The sequence below is a fragment of the Dichotomopilus funicola genome (genome assembly GCF_033296635.1).
Source record: "Dichotomopilus funicola strain CBS 141.50 unplaced genomic scaffold C8A04scaffold_56, whole genome shotgun sequence".
Classification (NCBI taxonomy): domain Eukaryota; kingdom Fungi; phylum Ascomycota; class Sordariomycetes; order Sordariales; family Chaetomiaceae; genus Dichotomopilus; species Dichotomopilus funicola.
Genome location: NW_026944077.1, coordinates 112,841 through 127,745, shown reverse-complemented (window position 1 = coordinate 127,745; position 14,905 = coordinate 112,841). Strand labels below are relative to the sequence as shown.

The 14,905-nt window shown below is 55.5% G+C and overlaps 8 protein-coding genes across 8 annotated transcripts; 4 read left to right on the top strand and 4 right to left on the bottom strand.

Annotated features, from left to right (window-relative positions):
- Positions 1 to 244: 244 nt before the first annotated feature.
- On the bottom strand, positions 245 to 1,005 carry C8A04DRAFT_30841 (mitochondrial ATPase inhibitor, IATP-domain-containing protein; the record flags this gene model as incomplete). The annotated part of the gene is made up of 3 exons (XM_062781542.1): positions 245 to 284; positions 463 to 594; positions 884 to 1,005. The coding sequence occupies 3 exons, from the start codon at positions 1,003 to 1,005 to the stop codon at positions 245 to 247; spliced, it is 294 nt and encodes a 97-aa protein (XP_062634969.1).
- Positions 1,006 to 1,497: 492 nt separating this feature from the next.
- Positions 1,498 to 2,097, bottom strand: C8A04DRAFT_30840 (uncharacterized protein; the record flags this gene model as incomplete). The annotated part of the gene is made up of 1 exon (XM_062781541.1): positions 1,498 to 2,097. One exon carries the CDS (start codon positions 2,095 to 2,097, stop codon positions 1,498 to 1,500), a length of 600 nt encoding a protein of 199 aa, XP_062634968.1.
- A 541-nt stretch (positions 2,098 to 2,638) lies between these two features.
- C8A04DRAFT_38989 (acyl-CoA N-acyltransferase) lies at positions 2,639 to 4,106 on the top strand (the record flags this gene model as incomplete). The annotated part of the gene is made up of 2 exons (XM_062784413.1): positions 2,639 to 2,641; positions 3,531 to 4,106. 2 exons carry the CDS (start codon positions 2,639 to 2,641, stop codon positions 4,104 to 4,106), a joined length of 579 nt encoding a protein of 192 aa, XP_062634967.1.
- Positions 4,107 to 4,177: 71 nt separating this feature from the next.
- C8A04DRAFT_30838 (uncharacterized protein) lies at positions 4,178 to 5,525 on the bottom strand (the record flags this gene model as incomplete). The annotated part of the gene is made up of 3 exons (XM_062781540.1): positions 4,178 to 5,021; positions 5,116 to 5,350; positions 5,432 to 5,525. 3 exons carry the CDS (start codon positions 5,523 to 5,525, stop codon positions 4,178 to 4,180), a joined length of 1,173 nt encoding a protein of 390 aa, XP_062634966.1.
- A 1,428-nt stretch (positions 5,526 to 6,953) lies between these two features.
- Positions 6,954 to 7,937, top strand: C8A04DRAFT_13975 (uncharacterized protein; the record flags this gene model as incomplete). Its single annotated transcript, XM_062777917.1, has 1 exon — positions 6,954 to 7,937. One exon carries the CDS (start codon positions 6,954 to 6,956, stop codon positions 7,935 to 7,937), a length of 984 nt encoding a protein of 327 aa, XP_062634965.1.
- Positions 7,938 to 8,025: 88 nt separating this feature from the next.
- C8A04DRAFT_38987 (uncharacterized protein) lies at positions 8,026 to 8,635 on the bottom strand (the record flags this gene model as incomplete). The annotated part of the gene is made up of 2 exons (XM_062784412.1): positions 8,026 to 8,268; positions 8,330 to 8,635. The coding sequence occupies 2 exons, from the start codon at positions 8,633 to 8,635 to the stop codon at positions 8,026 to 8,028; spliced, it is 549 nt and encodes a 182-aa protein (XP_062634964.1).
- A 1,161-nt stretch (positions 8,636 to 9,796) lies between these two features.
- Positions 9,797 to 11,511, top strand: C8A04DRAFT_30835 (uncharacterized protein; the record flags this gene model as incomplete). Its single annotated transcript, XM_062781539.1, has 3 exons — positions 9,797 to 10,508; positions 10,602 to 11,024; positions 11,132 to 11,511. 3 exons carry the CDS (start codon positions 9,797 to 9,799, stop codon positions 11,509 to 11,511), a joined length of 1,515 nt encoding a protein of 504 aa, XP_062634963.1.
- A 1,901-nt stretch (positions 11,512 to 13,412) lies between these two features.
- On the top strand, positions 13,413 to 14,459 carry C8A04DRAFT_13989 (DNA damage checkpoint protein rad24; the record flags this gene model as incomplete). Its single annotated transcript, XM_062777921.1, has 5 exons — positions 13,413 to 13,496; positions 13,540 to 13,844; positions 13,905 to 14,146; positions 14,207 to 14,277; positions 14,349 to 14,459. The coding sequence occupies 5 exons, from the start codon at positions 13,413 to 13,415 to the stop codon at positions 14,457 to 14,459; spliced, it is 813 nt and encodes a 270-aa protein (XP_062634962.1).
- Positions 14,460 to 14,905: the final 446 nt, after the last annotated feature.

The following is a 14,905-nucleotide window of genomic DNA, read 5'->3' as shown; positions in this document are numbered from 1 at the left end:
AACAGCAGCATATTGAAAAGTCATCCGCCTCTTGTCATCCGTCTTCCCAATCAATCTGCCCATTCCCCCCTCCTTGGCCACATATCTGAGGTTCACAGGCTGGCTGGCATTAAAAAAGGCTCCCTCATTCACGGTCATTCATTCTTCCCACTTCCCTCGGGTCTCCCAGGCGCACAGTGAGTAAAAGCATCACGTCCCCGGTTCGGTCCGGCTCGGCTCGGCTCGTGGTTTAGGCGAGCTCCGCTTAGTTCTGCTCGCCGCCCTGCTCGCGGGTGATCTCGTCGCTGTGGAAGGAAGGGTGAACCAGTATGTCAGTCTATCAATCCAGGTGTAGTGAAGAGAAAGTCGCCTTGCTCTCTTTGTTTCCGGCATCTCTTTTAGGTTTCTTTTTTTGGGCTTTTTTCCTCTTCTCCCCTCTCTAGGACAATAAAAGCAAGCCAAATATGCAGGGTCTTTGCTTACATGTGGTCGGACAGCGACTTCAGGTGAGCCTGCTGCTCGGCCAGCTTCTTGCGGAGTTCTAGGAGCTTCTCCTTCTCGCGCTGGCGGATGGCGTAGTCCTCGCTGGCGCGCTCGCGTCTTTGGAAGGCGTCGCTGTAACAGAAGGTTGGTTAATTTTGATCTTCTTGGTTTTTTTGGGGGGGGTTCAAGATTCATCTCAGGTGAAGGTGGTTGTGGAGGTGGATGGAGGTGGGGTGTTTCGCAGAGGGGAAAATGGTGGAAAATTGGAATTGGAGAAAGCATGATTGGACTTGATAGTTCTCGGACAGAGGCATTGAGTGATAACTCAATCCCTTCTGGCTGTAATTTGGGCTACTCATTGCTAGAGAGAACGACACTAGGTCGAAGGGGAAGGGGAGGGAGGGGCAAGAAAGAAACGCACCCCGGGCCGCCAGTCTTGGGAGGAGCACCAACGTCACCCTCCGCCATGACACGGGCGGTGGTGGTGAAGGAGCGGGAGAAAAGCGCCGGGCGGGCGAGCTTGGTGACGGCGGTGCGCATCATTTTAGCGGTTTGGTGTTTTGAGGTTTGGTGGTGTTGAGGTTGCGGAGGGTTTCAATTCGATTGCGGGTTGTTCGGCGGAGGTTGCAGCTTTGCTTTTGCAGGCAGTCAGTGGTTCGATCAAGCTTCCAAAGAGTGGAGAGCAGCTCTCGGCAAGCTCGCAGGGCACGTCACTGCATGGCTGCGGGGCCCGCTTTTCCCGGGCGTTGGCGGGGTTGCCCGAGTTGCGGGCCGGGAAGCCCGAGAGTTTCCTTTTCGACTCGACAGACGCTCTTTCACTCAAGTAATTGTTCATGTCGGGGTGTACGGTTCTTAATCTAATTGCCAGCCATGGCAACACTTGTGTTTCAAATTCGTCATGGAATAATTTTGCTTTTGCCTTCTCCAAAGCTACTAACCCCAACTTGTCCAGATAAAACCCGACACCTACAGATCGACCATAACGTCGTTCATTGTCCACGAAAAAGAAACCGACTAACTATCGCTCCCAGCCCACTACGGTGTCGGCGTAGGCAAGACACCAATGCAGACCCCACCGCAAAACGGCACCCCACCGCCATGGGGCGTGCAAATCTGCGTCGGCGTGCAAGTCGATCCAGTCGGACACTGCCCAGGACCACCGTGACCAGGCCCAGGGCCTCCGGTGCCAACAATAGGACGTCGTCCACCGTTTTGGCCCGGGTGGCTCATGGGCACCGTGCAAATCACAGGAGTCGACGTAGAAGTTGTAGACGTCGTCGTGACCGTCACGGGCGTCGCAATACACAGTCCGCCGCGGGGTACACCGGGTGTAGGGTAGGCCGTGGGTGTGCAGGTGCTGCCCGTCGGGCAGGGCGCATCATTGCCGACGGTGCAGGGGATCTCGGGAGGCGGGGTCGGCGGCGGACGGATGCAGGCGCCGCCGCAGGGCACGCCGGAGGTGCAGGTCTGCGTGGGCGTGCAGGTCCAGCCTGGGGATGGGGAGCAGGGCGCGTCGTCGCCGACTGTGCAGGGGATTTCGGGAGGTGGCGTCGAGTAGGAATAGGTGGTTGTGCCCAGGCCGGCGGTGGCGAGAGAGGAGAAGAGGAGGAGGGAGAGGGAGAGGGGGGTTTTCATGGTTGTCAGCATGTTGGTGGTGGTGTTGGTTTGAGTCGGTAAGTGAAGACTGACACAATGAAGTGTTGGATGCTCGGGGAAGGAGATGGATGGACCAACGCCGGCAGCAAATCTCTCGAACTACTGTGTTTGACCGAGTGCCAGACACTTCCTCGCCTTTATATAAAAATAGATAACTCATACCTCGTCTCGAAGACGGGGGAACATCGCGCCGGTGTCGATCAACATGACCTGGTTCTCAGCTTCGCTTCGACCGACCCGGGCTGGCCCAGTCCAGCGTCCAGACGAATGGTTTCGAAAGAAAAAAAAGCCAACAAAGTTGTCCAATCCCGAACCGGAAAATGTCCGATCCACGATATCGGCACGTGGGCTATTCCAGTAGGTCCAAAAAAATACAACACTAGTCCCTACTGATCTTATCCCTCTGGTTCGGCCGTCGTCCTGATCCTGCGATGTGGTGGGCAGAACGCAAAAAGATGAGCTCCCCTGCAGGGCTTCTCGTATTGACGGCGCCACAGGCTCCGAATCTTTGAACGGCGCTATGGTGCGCCAATGGAATTGCATTGGGCCGGCCGGGGTCAATGCAGTGGGTGTGCATTTGATCGGGGGAAAGAATCAAGCTTTTGATGCCGCTAGTGCAGAGCTAGTTATACATAGTAGGATTCCGCGGGGGGTTGGTTGTGACTTGTGAGGTTGCTTGTTGGGTCATTGTGAGGTCCGAGAATCCCGAACGGTTTGTTCGGGAGTCGGACAAATCCCACACACAAAGATGTGGTTATCGTTCTCTCCTGTGTGGCCTCGAACAACAACCCCCTTGCTTTACCTCGGTGTAGCCATCTTACCGCTTTTCCTCGAACGCTGCTATCATGTCTTTCTCCTTTATTCATTCCGTCAAGACCGAGCATGAGGTACATGTAGATTTGTTGGTGAAACTGTGGGTTGGCTTATAAGTGACCTTCCCGATTCGGATATCAGTTGGAGTGAGTAATAATCTAAAATCAACCAAAGTTAGAAGCTGATCTGAAGCAACTCATGATTCCTTTTCGAAACGTAGTGCAAAAGATAATAACTAAAAACCTTCCCTCTTTCATTTACCGAGAAAGTTGCATTGCCCAGTACGGTTGAGTCTTGTGCAATTGACTAATAGTCCACGATTCAATCGACCCGTTACTGCGCCTTCAAGACTGAGTCATAGTTGGCCCTGCAATTTTCACACAAAGACAAGTAGGACTGGCTGCTTGCGAACTACATATCACTCTCAGTTCTTTAAAGTTCCATTTTCATAATCTTCTCATATTAGAACCTCCCAACGACTGTCATAATCACACATCAACTACACACCACCATTATATCATATCATACCATACCATATCATAGGTATCACAATGTCCACCTCAACATCCCCCACAACTTCCATAACCCCGCCTCACCAGATAACCCTCCGCCCCCTAACCCCCTCCGACTGGCCCCTCTGGCGCCGTCTCCGCCTCCACGCCCTATCCGAGTCCCCGCACGCCTTTGGCGCTACCCTTGCAGAATGGCAAGGGCCTACAGGCGATTTGGAAACGCGCTGGCGTGCTCGCTTGTCGATCCCCGGGTCGAGGAACTTTGTGGCTTTTTTAAGCCGCGGTGGCAGCGGCGAACTTGACGATGCCAAGGAGTATGAAGAGGGAGAGCCCGTGGGGATGGGGAGTGGTGTTCCTGTGTCTTCTTCGGCGAGGGAGGGATCCGGGAACCCGGATGGTGAGGGGGTGGTGGAGGTGATTTCGGTGTGGGTACACCCCAAGGCAAGAGGAAAGGGCGTTGGGGATCGGTTGCTGCAGGGGATTGAGGCGTGGGCGGTTGGGGAGGGAAAGACGGTCATGAGGTTGTCGGTGATGCCGTCGAACGCGGCGGCTGTAGGGTTGTACCGGCGGAATGGGCTGCGGGAGACGGGGCGCGAGGGAGATGAGCCGGCGCCTGGGAGGGAGAGGGAGGTGGAGATGGAGAAGGTGTTGACGCGGTCTTGAAGGGGGGGGGTCTCGTTACACATAGTTTTGATCTTTTGGTCTGTGGAGTGGGCAAAGCAATCGCGACTTAATTATTGATGGGTATATGGAACTTGAGGCTGGTGATACTGTTGGTGCTGGTACGCTCCTGGAATATCGTAGGGACTCCCCGCAGTAGGCGAGCTGGCTGGCATTTGCTGAGGTGGATATTGATACTGCTGCTGAGGCGGGTATTGTGGAAACTGCTGCTGCTGCTGCTGCTGCTGTTGTTGCTGCTGCTGCGGATGAAACGGCCCCTGTCCCCCAGCCCAAGCGCCTTGATCTGGTGTGAGCGTGGAGGTGGTGTAATAGCTTGCGTGTGATGGTTTGACCCCATGTGTCCCTTCCAACTCTGGCTTGCCTTGATATGGATTTGGCGGCGGGGCGCCCGGGTTGATGGTGTTGGTGGTGTTGGTGGTGTTGTTATTGACGGTAGACCTCCTCGATGCGGCGAATCTGCGGCCCAGAAAAAAAGCCAGCGCGATCAGAGCAATCCCCCCCACCGAGCCCACAACGGCGCCTACAATGACAGGTGTGTTGTTGCTGTTATTGTCCTGACCATTTTCTCCTCGATCCGACCCCGTTCCATCAGGCGTGCCAGTTTGCGTGCTCGTCTCCGTCTCGCTACTCGTCATTTGAGACGTGTCTGCCGTGCTCTCCGTGGTGGTCTCGGTCTCAGTTGACGTCGAGGTTGACGTCGGACTCTTAGTGGTCACATGGTCCCAGCCGTCCACAGGAGGGGAGGAGGCAACGGTGGTGATGCCCCGGGGAAGCTCGCGGTACACGGTTCGGGCCTCAGGGGGAAGGCCGAGGAGCTCGGGGCAGCCGATGAAGGAGGCGGAGGGGAGCCCGGAGGGGGACGTCTGGAACACGGTTACTGTTGCGCAGTCACGATAGCTGGGTGATTCAACATCATTAGCTACAGGTATCCTACAGGTGTCCAAGGGATCAGGTGATCAAGTAGCCGAATGCCCGGATGGAACAGACTTACCATCCCACGTGGACCGTTATAGAAACCGTCCGCGAGTCGGCGCTGGCAATATAATGGCCCGTCAACGACGACGACCCATCACAAGACTTCCCCACAAAGTAATTGGTGGTCATCTTCGGGGAAGTACTCGTGCCACGGCTGCTGGCCTCCGTCAAAACGCATACTCCAATACTTCCTACCGTGCTCCATTGCTCAACTGCTGTAGTGATAAAGTCACACGATGCCACGCTTGCTTCTAAAGACTCAGGAGTATCAGCATAACGAGTGATCAGTAAGTGGTGATACACACCTAGCGATCTGGGGGTTGTTTCCTCACCTGTTGCTCCGCTGGGAATGTAGTACCCAACCCGTTCATCTTCTTCTCCACGAGCTGTTGCTATCAAGACACTAGCCACGAGAAGTAGAGCCATGAAAGGGGCCGGAGCCTTGAAACTTCGCATCATCGGGGAATATAAAATAACGGATGGTACGGTAGTTCAAGGTCTAGGAGCCGTTGTAAGTCAGCACTGGGCAGTCCTGAATCGCGCACTCAGTCCCAGGTACTGCATGCAGGTGGGCGCCCTTGGGCTTCCCGTCTCCCGCAAGACCAAAGAACGCGTCGGCTCAAGCGTCGGAAATGCTAGAAAAACTCCTTAAATTGTGAGACCTAGAAGTTTAGGGCTGACGTTTTCCTTTTGAGCTTTCCATTTGAAATCCCGTGGAATTTTCAGACGAACCGCCCACGCGTCCCCCCCTTGAGCGCCCAGGCGTTACCACAGTCCAGATTCAGCCTTGGTTTCTGGGCACGCCCAAAGAGGCGCGCAGCGCGGCAGCACGCGGCGGCACCAAGACTATCGCAGAGTAAGGCCCTCTGCCGAAAACAGAGAACAGCACCGGGAAGGCTATCTGGTTAATGTACCTGATTGGGCACCTTTGAGGGGGGATGTTGCTCCGCCTTATTCTGATGCCATTTTGAAGACTGAAAATAACCATGGGTTTGTTTGTTTGCATCGAGCCGAATCTTTGGCGCAATGATGTTATCAAATCCAGGTCGATTTGACAGCGTCTCATTTGACAGTTGCTCCTCTGGGGTCGAGATTGAGAGGGACGAACCCGAAGGTTTGGTTGTGATGTCCCGCGCGCCATGTTGCGAAATGCAATTGAGATGAGAGGCTTTGAAGGTGGTGAGGTACAATTACCTAAGTCATTCTGCGTCCCCAATATGATATGATCCGGGTATACCTCCTTTAACGTTAACGCCCTTTTCTCGGCTTCTTTCCGTGCGCATTTTTCAGCTCTCGTTTCGTTTTCCGCTTCCCATACTTCCCACATCCCAAATCAATTATTTCCCCAATTCTCTCCAAGGCCCGATCACCCATTCAGCATGGCCCATTGTAACATCCGACAAACACTGGGCCGATCTCTCTCTCTGCCCTCGGGCCGCATTGAGGCGAGTTCCCGACCCGCGACTATTGACTATTACTATGTCCGCATATGCAACACCTTGGTGGAACAGACCCCGCACTGCCAAAGTCCGGTCTCTGCATGTCATTCCCAATAGGATCGGCCCGGGTATGCCAGGAGACTGTCAAAGACCTGCATTCGCTGCTGCATGAAGTACATCGGGAAGGACGCGGACCCTACGTTGCATGCGTGTTCTCTGTTGGTGATGAATTGAGGAGGGGGTTTCCGCGGGGAAGCTCCCAGTTGGGGATCATAAGTGCGGTTGACCCGTCTTCATCTCTCGGCTTGGTCAAATTCATGTCTAGAATCGCACGGTAGAAAAAAGCCGAGAATCACTTTTCCTCCTAACCCCAAGTTCAACAAGTCGACCAAAAATAACAACACAAACATAAACCATGTCCGCGCTCGGCCGACTCCCCCGCGCCCTCTCCGCGCTCGGCCGAACATCTTCACAACACCTCTCCCGCTCTATCACAACCACCCCCGTCGCCCACCGCCGCGTGCCCCACGAGCGCGTCGCCATCGTGACCGGCGCAGCCCGCGGCATCGGCCGAGCCATCGCCTTACGTCTCGCCCAGGACGGCTACCACATCACTGCCTCCGACCTACCCGCACTCCAGCCGCAGCTCGACACCCTCGTGTCCGAAATCAACAATACCAACAACGATGCCTCCACACCCGTCCCAGTCCGAGCCCATGCCTTGCCAGCGGACGTCACCTCGCCCGAGCAAGTCGCTGCGCTGGTCCGCGGCTCGACCGACACCCTCGGCCCGCTCGACACGATGGTGGCCAACGCGGGCATCGCCCAGGTCAAGCCGCTGCTGGACCTGACGCCGGAGGACTTTCGTCGCATGCTGGATGTCAATGTCGCTGGCGTGCATCACTGCTTCCAGGCCGCGGCCAAGCAGATTATTGCGCAGAGCGGAGGCCAGAGCGGCACAGAGACGGAGAGTGGAGGCGACAGTCCCATCCGTGGCCGGCTGATTGCGGCCGCCAGCATCGTCGCTTTCAAGCCGTTCGCCCTGCTCGGCCACTACAGCGCCAGCAAGTGGGCGGTGCGTGGGCTCAGTCAGGTGTACGCCATGGAGCTGGCCAAGCACCGCATCACGGTGAATGCCTATGCCCCCGGGATCGTGGATACTGCCATGTGGGAGTTGATTGACCAGGGGTTGGGTGAGAAGGCTACGGCGGAGAGCGAGGGCCGGCGGCAGGTTGCCAAGGGCGAGATGATTAAGAAGTACAGCGATGAGCTGATCGCGCTGGGGCGGACGAGCGTGTCGGAGGATGTCGCGAAGCTAGTATCGTTTTTGGCGAGTCCGGATGCGGACTATGTGACGGGGCAGACGATGGTTGTGGATGGCGGGATCATTTTCACCTGATGTGGGTGAGCCAAAACCCGCGGTCCTTGTTGTTTGGACGGTTCTGGGTATTTATAGCGTATGTCCTCTCATCCCCAAACCTTAAATCTCAGCCAATTCTCGGCTTCCTCCTCACCCACACCTCCTTATCGTTGGCCGTTCCTCCCTCCACGTCGCGCAATTGGACCTCCCACACTTTGAGTTTGTAGTTCCCGCGGTCGGACCGGCCCGAGAACAAGTCAAAGGACCAATTGTGCTTGGGGCATGTAAGCCCAGCACTCAAGACGACCCCAAAGTCCTCGATATCAAACGGGATGCCCTGCGAAAGGGGGTATGACGAGTGAGGACATTGCTATGTTACTTGGTTAGTCTACGTCTGGAGAAAATCAGCTATTTCGAATATCGGACCCTACATGATCGATAGCGTGGATTTTCCCCCGGAATTGGAACACGAGAACTTGGTTGGCCAAATCCCCCGGTATTTCAACGTCGTCACCCGCGGGTATCTCGAGCTCCGTTCGTTGAGTTGTGTCTGTCCTGGGAACGTGAAAGACCTTGCAGCCCGGCGTCCCTTTCTCCTCACCACGGTTACCACAGAGACGAGGCTCGGTTTCGTTCTCATCAGAGCCAACTTCGGGGAATGACGAGGCCAGACCGACCGGGAACCAGTCCGCCCCCGTCCGTGACGGCGCTCGAAACGGGTTGGAGAAGAAGTTCATTTTTCGGCTTTTTGTTTTCTTTCCTTCCTGTTCCTTTTTCTCTCGTTCTCGACGGCTCTCCTCGGCAGCTTTTCTTACCGCCCTGCCTGCTTTCTCTTCTCTTCTCATAGGCTGAACAGCATTGGGACTGGCTTCTGTCACCACCAGGCTGGTCTCGTCTCGCTGTGAGGTTGAAAATGGGTTGCTGAGAAAAGAAGTCAACCAAAAATCGTGATTGCCAAATTTGGCTTTTGCCAGGCCCTGGTCGAGCTCTTTTTGGCTCACTCCCCCCCACATAAAATCCGCGCTAACCTGAACACTGCAGCTCCTCCCTGTGGGGAGCCAGGGAGCCCGGCCGTGAAAGGACCCCCGGGCCGCCACACAAGAACTCCAACCTCGAATCTGGACCAGACATCTCCGATGATTTTTCATCCGACTTCCGTTGGTGCTACCACAACTGAAGGACGCCGCCGCCTCATACCAGTTAGTGGTCTCGCGACATACCAAATAGCTCTGCCGGAACACAGGGGGAGAAGGATCGCAAGAATCATTCGTGCCTTCACTCAATCAGCTCCTCAACACCGCCCAACCTAGCAGCCAACGCCGTCTCTGCCGCAGAGCTGCTTCCACTCTTGGCAGGCTAGTCGCTTCCGATGTTGCACCCAAAGTCGCACTTGTTCAAGGGGCCGCGGGCAGTGCAAGCACACGGGGGAGCCAATCCTTAAAGGAATGCTTGGTTCTGCAGTGTTTTTCACGACGTCATGGCACAGGTCTTGTCCAACGCAGCGGCGCAATGGGCCAAATTAACACCCGTTGTGGTACGAATACTACCTGAGAAGGGAGCGACCTACCTTGGGGTTGTCGTGGACGCTCAAATCGGGTCCCAAAGACCGGGGCACTTTGGCAGCATCCGGGATCCTCGTATTTTTGTCTTGGTTATTCTGGCTCCCTTTACCCCCCCCTCACCCACTCCCAGTTGATCTATTCAGCCCTACGTGTTTGATGCCTCTGCCAATTGAACGGCACATACGTTACGGCGGTTGATAGAGTGGCCGGTACTGTTGTCCAGTTCTGACAACCTCAAACGGCCTCGGGGATCCGACTTGTTGCGACTTTCACGACTGTTTGGAGAGGACAAGGCGAAGACCGGCTCATCCACATGCAACAGAATAGCCCTCCAGCATGGCGCACCCACCACCTGAGTACCAGCGTGACTTGAAAGTCCCCGCCGCCGGGTACTCCGACATGCCCATTCCGGTGACCTACGAGAACGCCCCGATTCCCTTGCACATCGACCCGGGCCTCCAGTTGGCAACAACTACCAGCAACAAATTCGTCGTTTCCGACAACCCAGACAAGGAGACATGGTCCACGAACGCGTTATCCGCCGTCCCCAGGCTCCACGCCGAAGCATTCCCACCTTCACCCGCAGCACCCACAGAACCGCCCGCGCGCCGGACAATATGCGGGTTCCGGCGTCGAACGTTCTTGATAGTTTTGGCGATCATAGCCGTGCTCCTCGTGGGCATTGCCGGGTTGGTGAGCGGTCTCGTCGTGTCCCGGAACAATTCCAACGGGGTCAACAACAACGAGCCGATACCAGCACCTGCACCAACACCGTCCAGCCCGAATGACCACGCACAGCCCTCTGCCGGCCCGCCCAAGATGCTCAACAACACCCAGCTTGCCGTGGCCCGGTGGAGCGAGCCGGCCCACGGCGCAATGAGTTTTGTGGCCTACCAAGACCCCGTCGGGTCTCTAATGCTCGGGGTGTGGACCCAGAATGACAAGGCGTGGAAGTCGGTCAATGTGTCGGAGCGGCTGCTGGAGGCGTCGAATCCGATACAGCCGAAGCTAGGGACGCCATTGGCGTGTGCCACCAATGATGGGTATTGTACGTCCGATTGTGATAACAACGCACACCAAACCATACCCCAGCAGCTTATGTTAAGGGCCCAAGAAATTCGGTCACTAACACCATTCTCAGATATCGCCATCTTCTTCCTGGACACCTCCAACGTCGTCCGCGCCGTGTACACCAAGTCCGACGACACCTACCGCTACTGGCGGCCTACTCATCTGTATTCTGACGCCCGCCTCCTGGCGGCACCAGATACCCAGCTGTCCGCTTACTGGCTTGACTGTACTCCTGCGTGCCGCGGCAACCCCGATGGCGGCGACCAGATCCGTTTGTTTTTCGAGTCTGCGTCCGACGACATGTTGCATGCATATGTCGGCGCTCCGTGGAAGGAAGCACCGAGTTTCTCGCAGTCGGGGCGCGCTGCGTCGGCGCTGGCCGCGGTGCCGTTTATGTACAATGGGAACGGCTTGGGGATGAGGTTGTTTTTTGATGTGGGGGACAAGTTGGCGATGAAGAGCTGGGGTAATAGCACTGGATGGCATTACGCGGGTGAGTTTCCGTACCTCTTTATCCGGGATTACTCGACCGCTCTCGGGCCTGAATATCCACCCGTTTCAACTTCCTAGGGCATCGAACTGACTGTACTCCCTCCACAGACGCCTTCAAAGGATCCACGCACCCAACCTTCCCCTCGCAACAAATCGCCGCCAGCTCCTTCGCCGTAAGCCCCTCCGACGTCAACAACAATCAACCCGTTCTCTCCTGGGCCCTGATAGCCCTACAGCTAGAGCAAGACGGCCAGCTGGCCGCAACATACTGGGACCCACGGGTCCCATCCAAAGGCGCAGTCGATAAGTGGACGTTTGGGAGCCGCGTGGAGTTGGTTGGGGGGCCCGAGCCGGCGCCAAGGTTTCAGAGGATCGCGATGAATATCGACCGCAAGTTTTATGGGATTGCCGATAACGTGATCTTGGAGTATCAAGTGGATCAGGCGGACCTGACCAGGTTCGTATATGTTGGGGAGGTCAAGTTCTGAAGGGACCGAGGGACCCCCTGCGGATTGTTAATGCTTACTACCAACGGCGCGCCGGACTCGCCTGAGGTGGTTGTTGGGGTACGAATATAGGAGGAGATATGAAGCAGTTATACGGTCAAACACAAGGGCCAAAATGGGGGGAAAGTTACCGACGCCTTGGACAGTTGGGGGGGTTGATGTGGTAAATACGGACGGGGTGGCATGTACTGTGTAAATATGCATTTTCTCAGTATAACTTATTCACTGACTAGTCTTAGACGGTCAAATTTCCAATGTTCAATATATTAGTTAATAAACGTCAGCATGTCTCGAACTGTGTGTGATCTGTGGAGCTTCTAAGGCGATGGCTAATGTACATGTAGCTGATCCTGCTGACTCGAGTTGATGAATCGTGATTAGCGTTTCATCTCTCACGAAACCTAAACCGATCTTCAATTCTATTATTGTCATTGATTTATTATCGCGTGTAGTTACTCGATACTCGAGGGTTGAACTGCTGAGTGGGGCAACCCAAGCAGCTTCTAGGTGCTTTGCAAGCTTGGGCCACATTCAAGAGAGCCGCCAGGCACCCAGCGCTTTTACGACTGCAGAGCGAGGTTCGTGGGATTAAGATGCTGACCTGAGAGCTGCCAGCAGGGTTCTCGTGGGGCTCATGTTGTGGCTGACTGTGAGGTTTGTCTCCGGCAGTTACGAGCGACCCTGGTTTGGGCTGATATGGCGTGATTCGAGATAAGGACACAAAAGTGCAGCCTCGTGAACGACCAAGAGACCAGTGCATAAGAAATGATTTCTCCTTCCCTTAGCACTTACCTAGCTTTGTGCATCGACGAGATTCTACCAACTGTTGCGGCCGCGACTGCTGCCCAATGGCACCATGATGGGCTAATTAGCAACCAGCTGAAAAAGTCTTCTCGGGTTGGGCCGTTGGAGCCGCGCCAGGAAGGGTTGAGAGCAAACCCCTGGTTGAGTCTGGGCACGGGGGCGGCTCAGGAGCTTGACGCCGCTCTGGCAGTGTAGCAGTTTTCCATGGCACAGTTGTTGGTGAGCATCAGCTTCGCAAGTTAACTAAAGTGACGTACCGAGCCAGCCAGGCTTGAGGGAGCTCGTCACGTGCAAGCCCCAGGCGGGGTCTTGTTTGGAGTGGGCGCCCCAGGCCCAATTTCACTGGTCGCCCACCCACGCATCCCGCCTTGTGTTGTCGCTTCGCTGCGCTTCGGCCTTGCCCCTTCCCTCATTTCCAACTTTGCATCCAAAACCGGTGACTTCGCCAGTTCTTGTCCTCTTTCCAAAATTATTGAGCGACTCAACCACTCCCGCAAACACCTCTCCCAAACCTACCAGGCTTTTTTTGAGCACCACCGTCCTCTCGGCACCGCGCCATCTACTCCATACCACAAGGTGAGTTATTCGTTATTACCCCCTCACCCGCCGCTTCGCCCTCTGCTCGCACATCACCCTCCTCGCCCACACTGTCGTCATCGCCGGAACGACCAGGCCCTGCTTTCACTACGTGAAGCAGTGGTTGCCATGCTTTCGGCCTCCCGAGGATCGACTCCCAATTGCTTCCCTCGAGCTGCCGCCCATCTTGCCAGGATGGCCTGCATCACAGCGGCCTTGAGCTTGACTGGGCTGCGCATCCACCCCACACCGAGAGCGGGGAGTCTGGTGTGAACTTTAGCACACAGCGCGTTCGCAGTTGCATCCGCGAAGCCGTTTTTTCTAGACGGTTTTGGCCGGCATGACTGCGAAGTGATCTGTGATTGCATTTTTTCCAACCTACATTTCAACACCGACTATTTCTTCCCTTCCATTTTTTTTAGCCACCACACAGCTCACCGACTCGATCCCACGCTGGAGACGTGCCGCTAACTTCGATATTAGATACCTCTTCAGCAGCTAAAATGGGTCACGAAGACGCCGTTTACCTCGCCAAGCTGGCCGAGCAGGCCGAGCGCTACGAGGGCACGTATACATGGTCACCGAGAGTCCCAAACGATCGCCACTGACACTCCACTTCCACCCACAGAGATGGTTGAAAACATGAAGATCGTCGCATCTGAGGACCGCGATCTTACCGTCGAGGAGCGGAACCTTCTTTCGGTCGCCTACAAGAACGTTATTGGCGCTCGCCGTGCGTCGTGGAGGATCGTCACCTCGATCGAGCAGAAGGAGGAGTCCAAGGGCAACTCGACTCAGGTCGGCCTCATCAAGGAGTACCGTCAGAAGATTGAGGCTGAGCTCGCTAAGATCTGCGAGGACATCCTTAGTGTTTTGGACGAGCACCTCATCCCCTCTGCTAAGTCTGGCGAGTCCAAGGTCTTTTACCACAAGATGTGAGCATCCTGTCCGCCGTCGGTGTGCTATATTGGCTAAATTCTGACCCTTAAATCTAGGAAGGGTGACTACCACCGCTACCTTGCCGAGTTCGCTGTTGGCGACAAGCGCAAGGAGTCTGCCGACCTGTCCCTGGAGGCCTACAAGGCTGCGACCGAAGTTGCCCAGACCGAGCTGCCGCCCACTCACCCCATCCGCCTGGGTCTTGCCTTGAACTTCTCCGTCTTTTACTACGAGATCCTCAACGCACCCGACCAGGCCTGCCACCTGGCCAAGCAGGCATTCGATGATGCCATTGCTGGTGAGCTTCTACAAGTATCCCATCCTAGTTAGCATTGTATCTTACTAACAATCTTTGCAGAGCTTGACACATTGAGCGAGGAGAGCTACAAGGACAGCACTCTTATTATGCAGCTCCTTCGCGACAACCTGGTACGTAAAACCAACCCCTACAACCTTTGGCGCTTTTGTATGAGGCCAGTTTCTAATTTTCTTTGTGTTAGACGCTCTGGACCTCGTCCGAGGCCGAGGCCCCCGCCGCTGCGAGTGGCGACGCTGCCCAGCAGGAAGAGCCGAAGGCTGAGGAGGCTGCGGAGGAGCCTAAGGCCGAGTAAGCGGTGTCATAGAAGTTCCTGGTCTCTTGATAGTGATAACCCCGGTTTGGCAAATCCCTTGGTGGAACGGTGTCTTTGGAGCGCGGGCTGGAGATTTCCCATGTGGCTTTGCATGTTTACGGCAGATACACGAGACTTGTGGTGGGTGGTTTATCCCGGCAGATGAGGACTATCAAGCGCGGCATTTGGAGGGACGTGTCTCCCGCCTTAATTCGGTTGCCTGTTAGACTCTGGCTGGCGAGGATCGCCTGGGCAAGAATAAAATTTCGTCGTCAATAATAGATTCGTTGGCGCCCTTATACCGATCTGAGGCCTGATGCGACTGGAACTTGAAATTGCATAACCTACCTGTCGCGACCCCGCACAACTGCCCCACTCCCCTTCGGCAGAAAAAAAAGCCAGAAATTCCCGTTTCTCGACCAACGAAATTTCGAATTAGAAAAGAG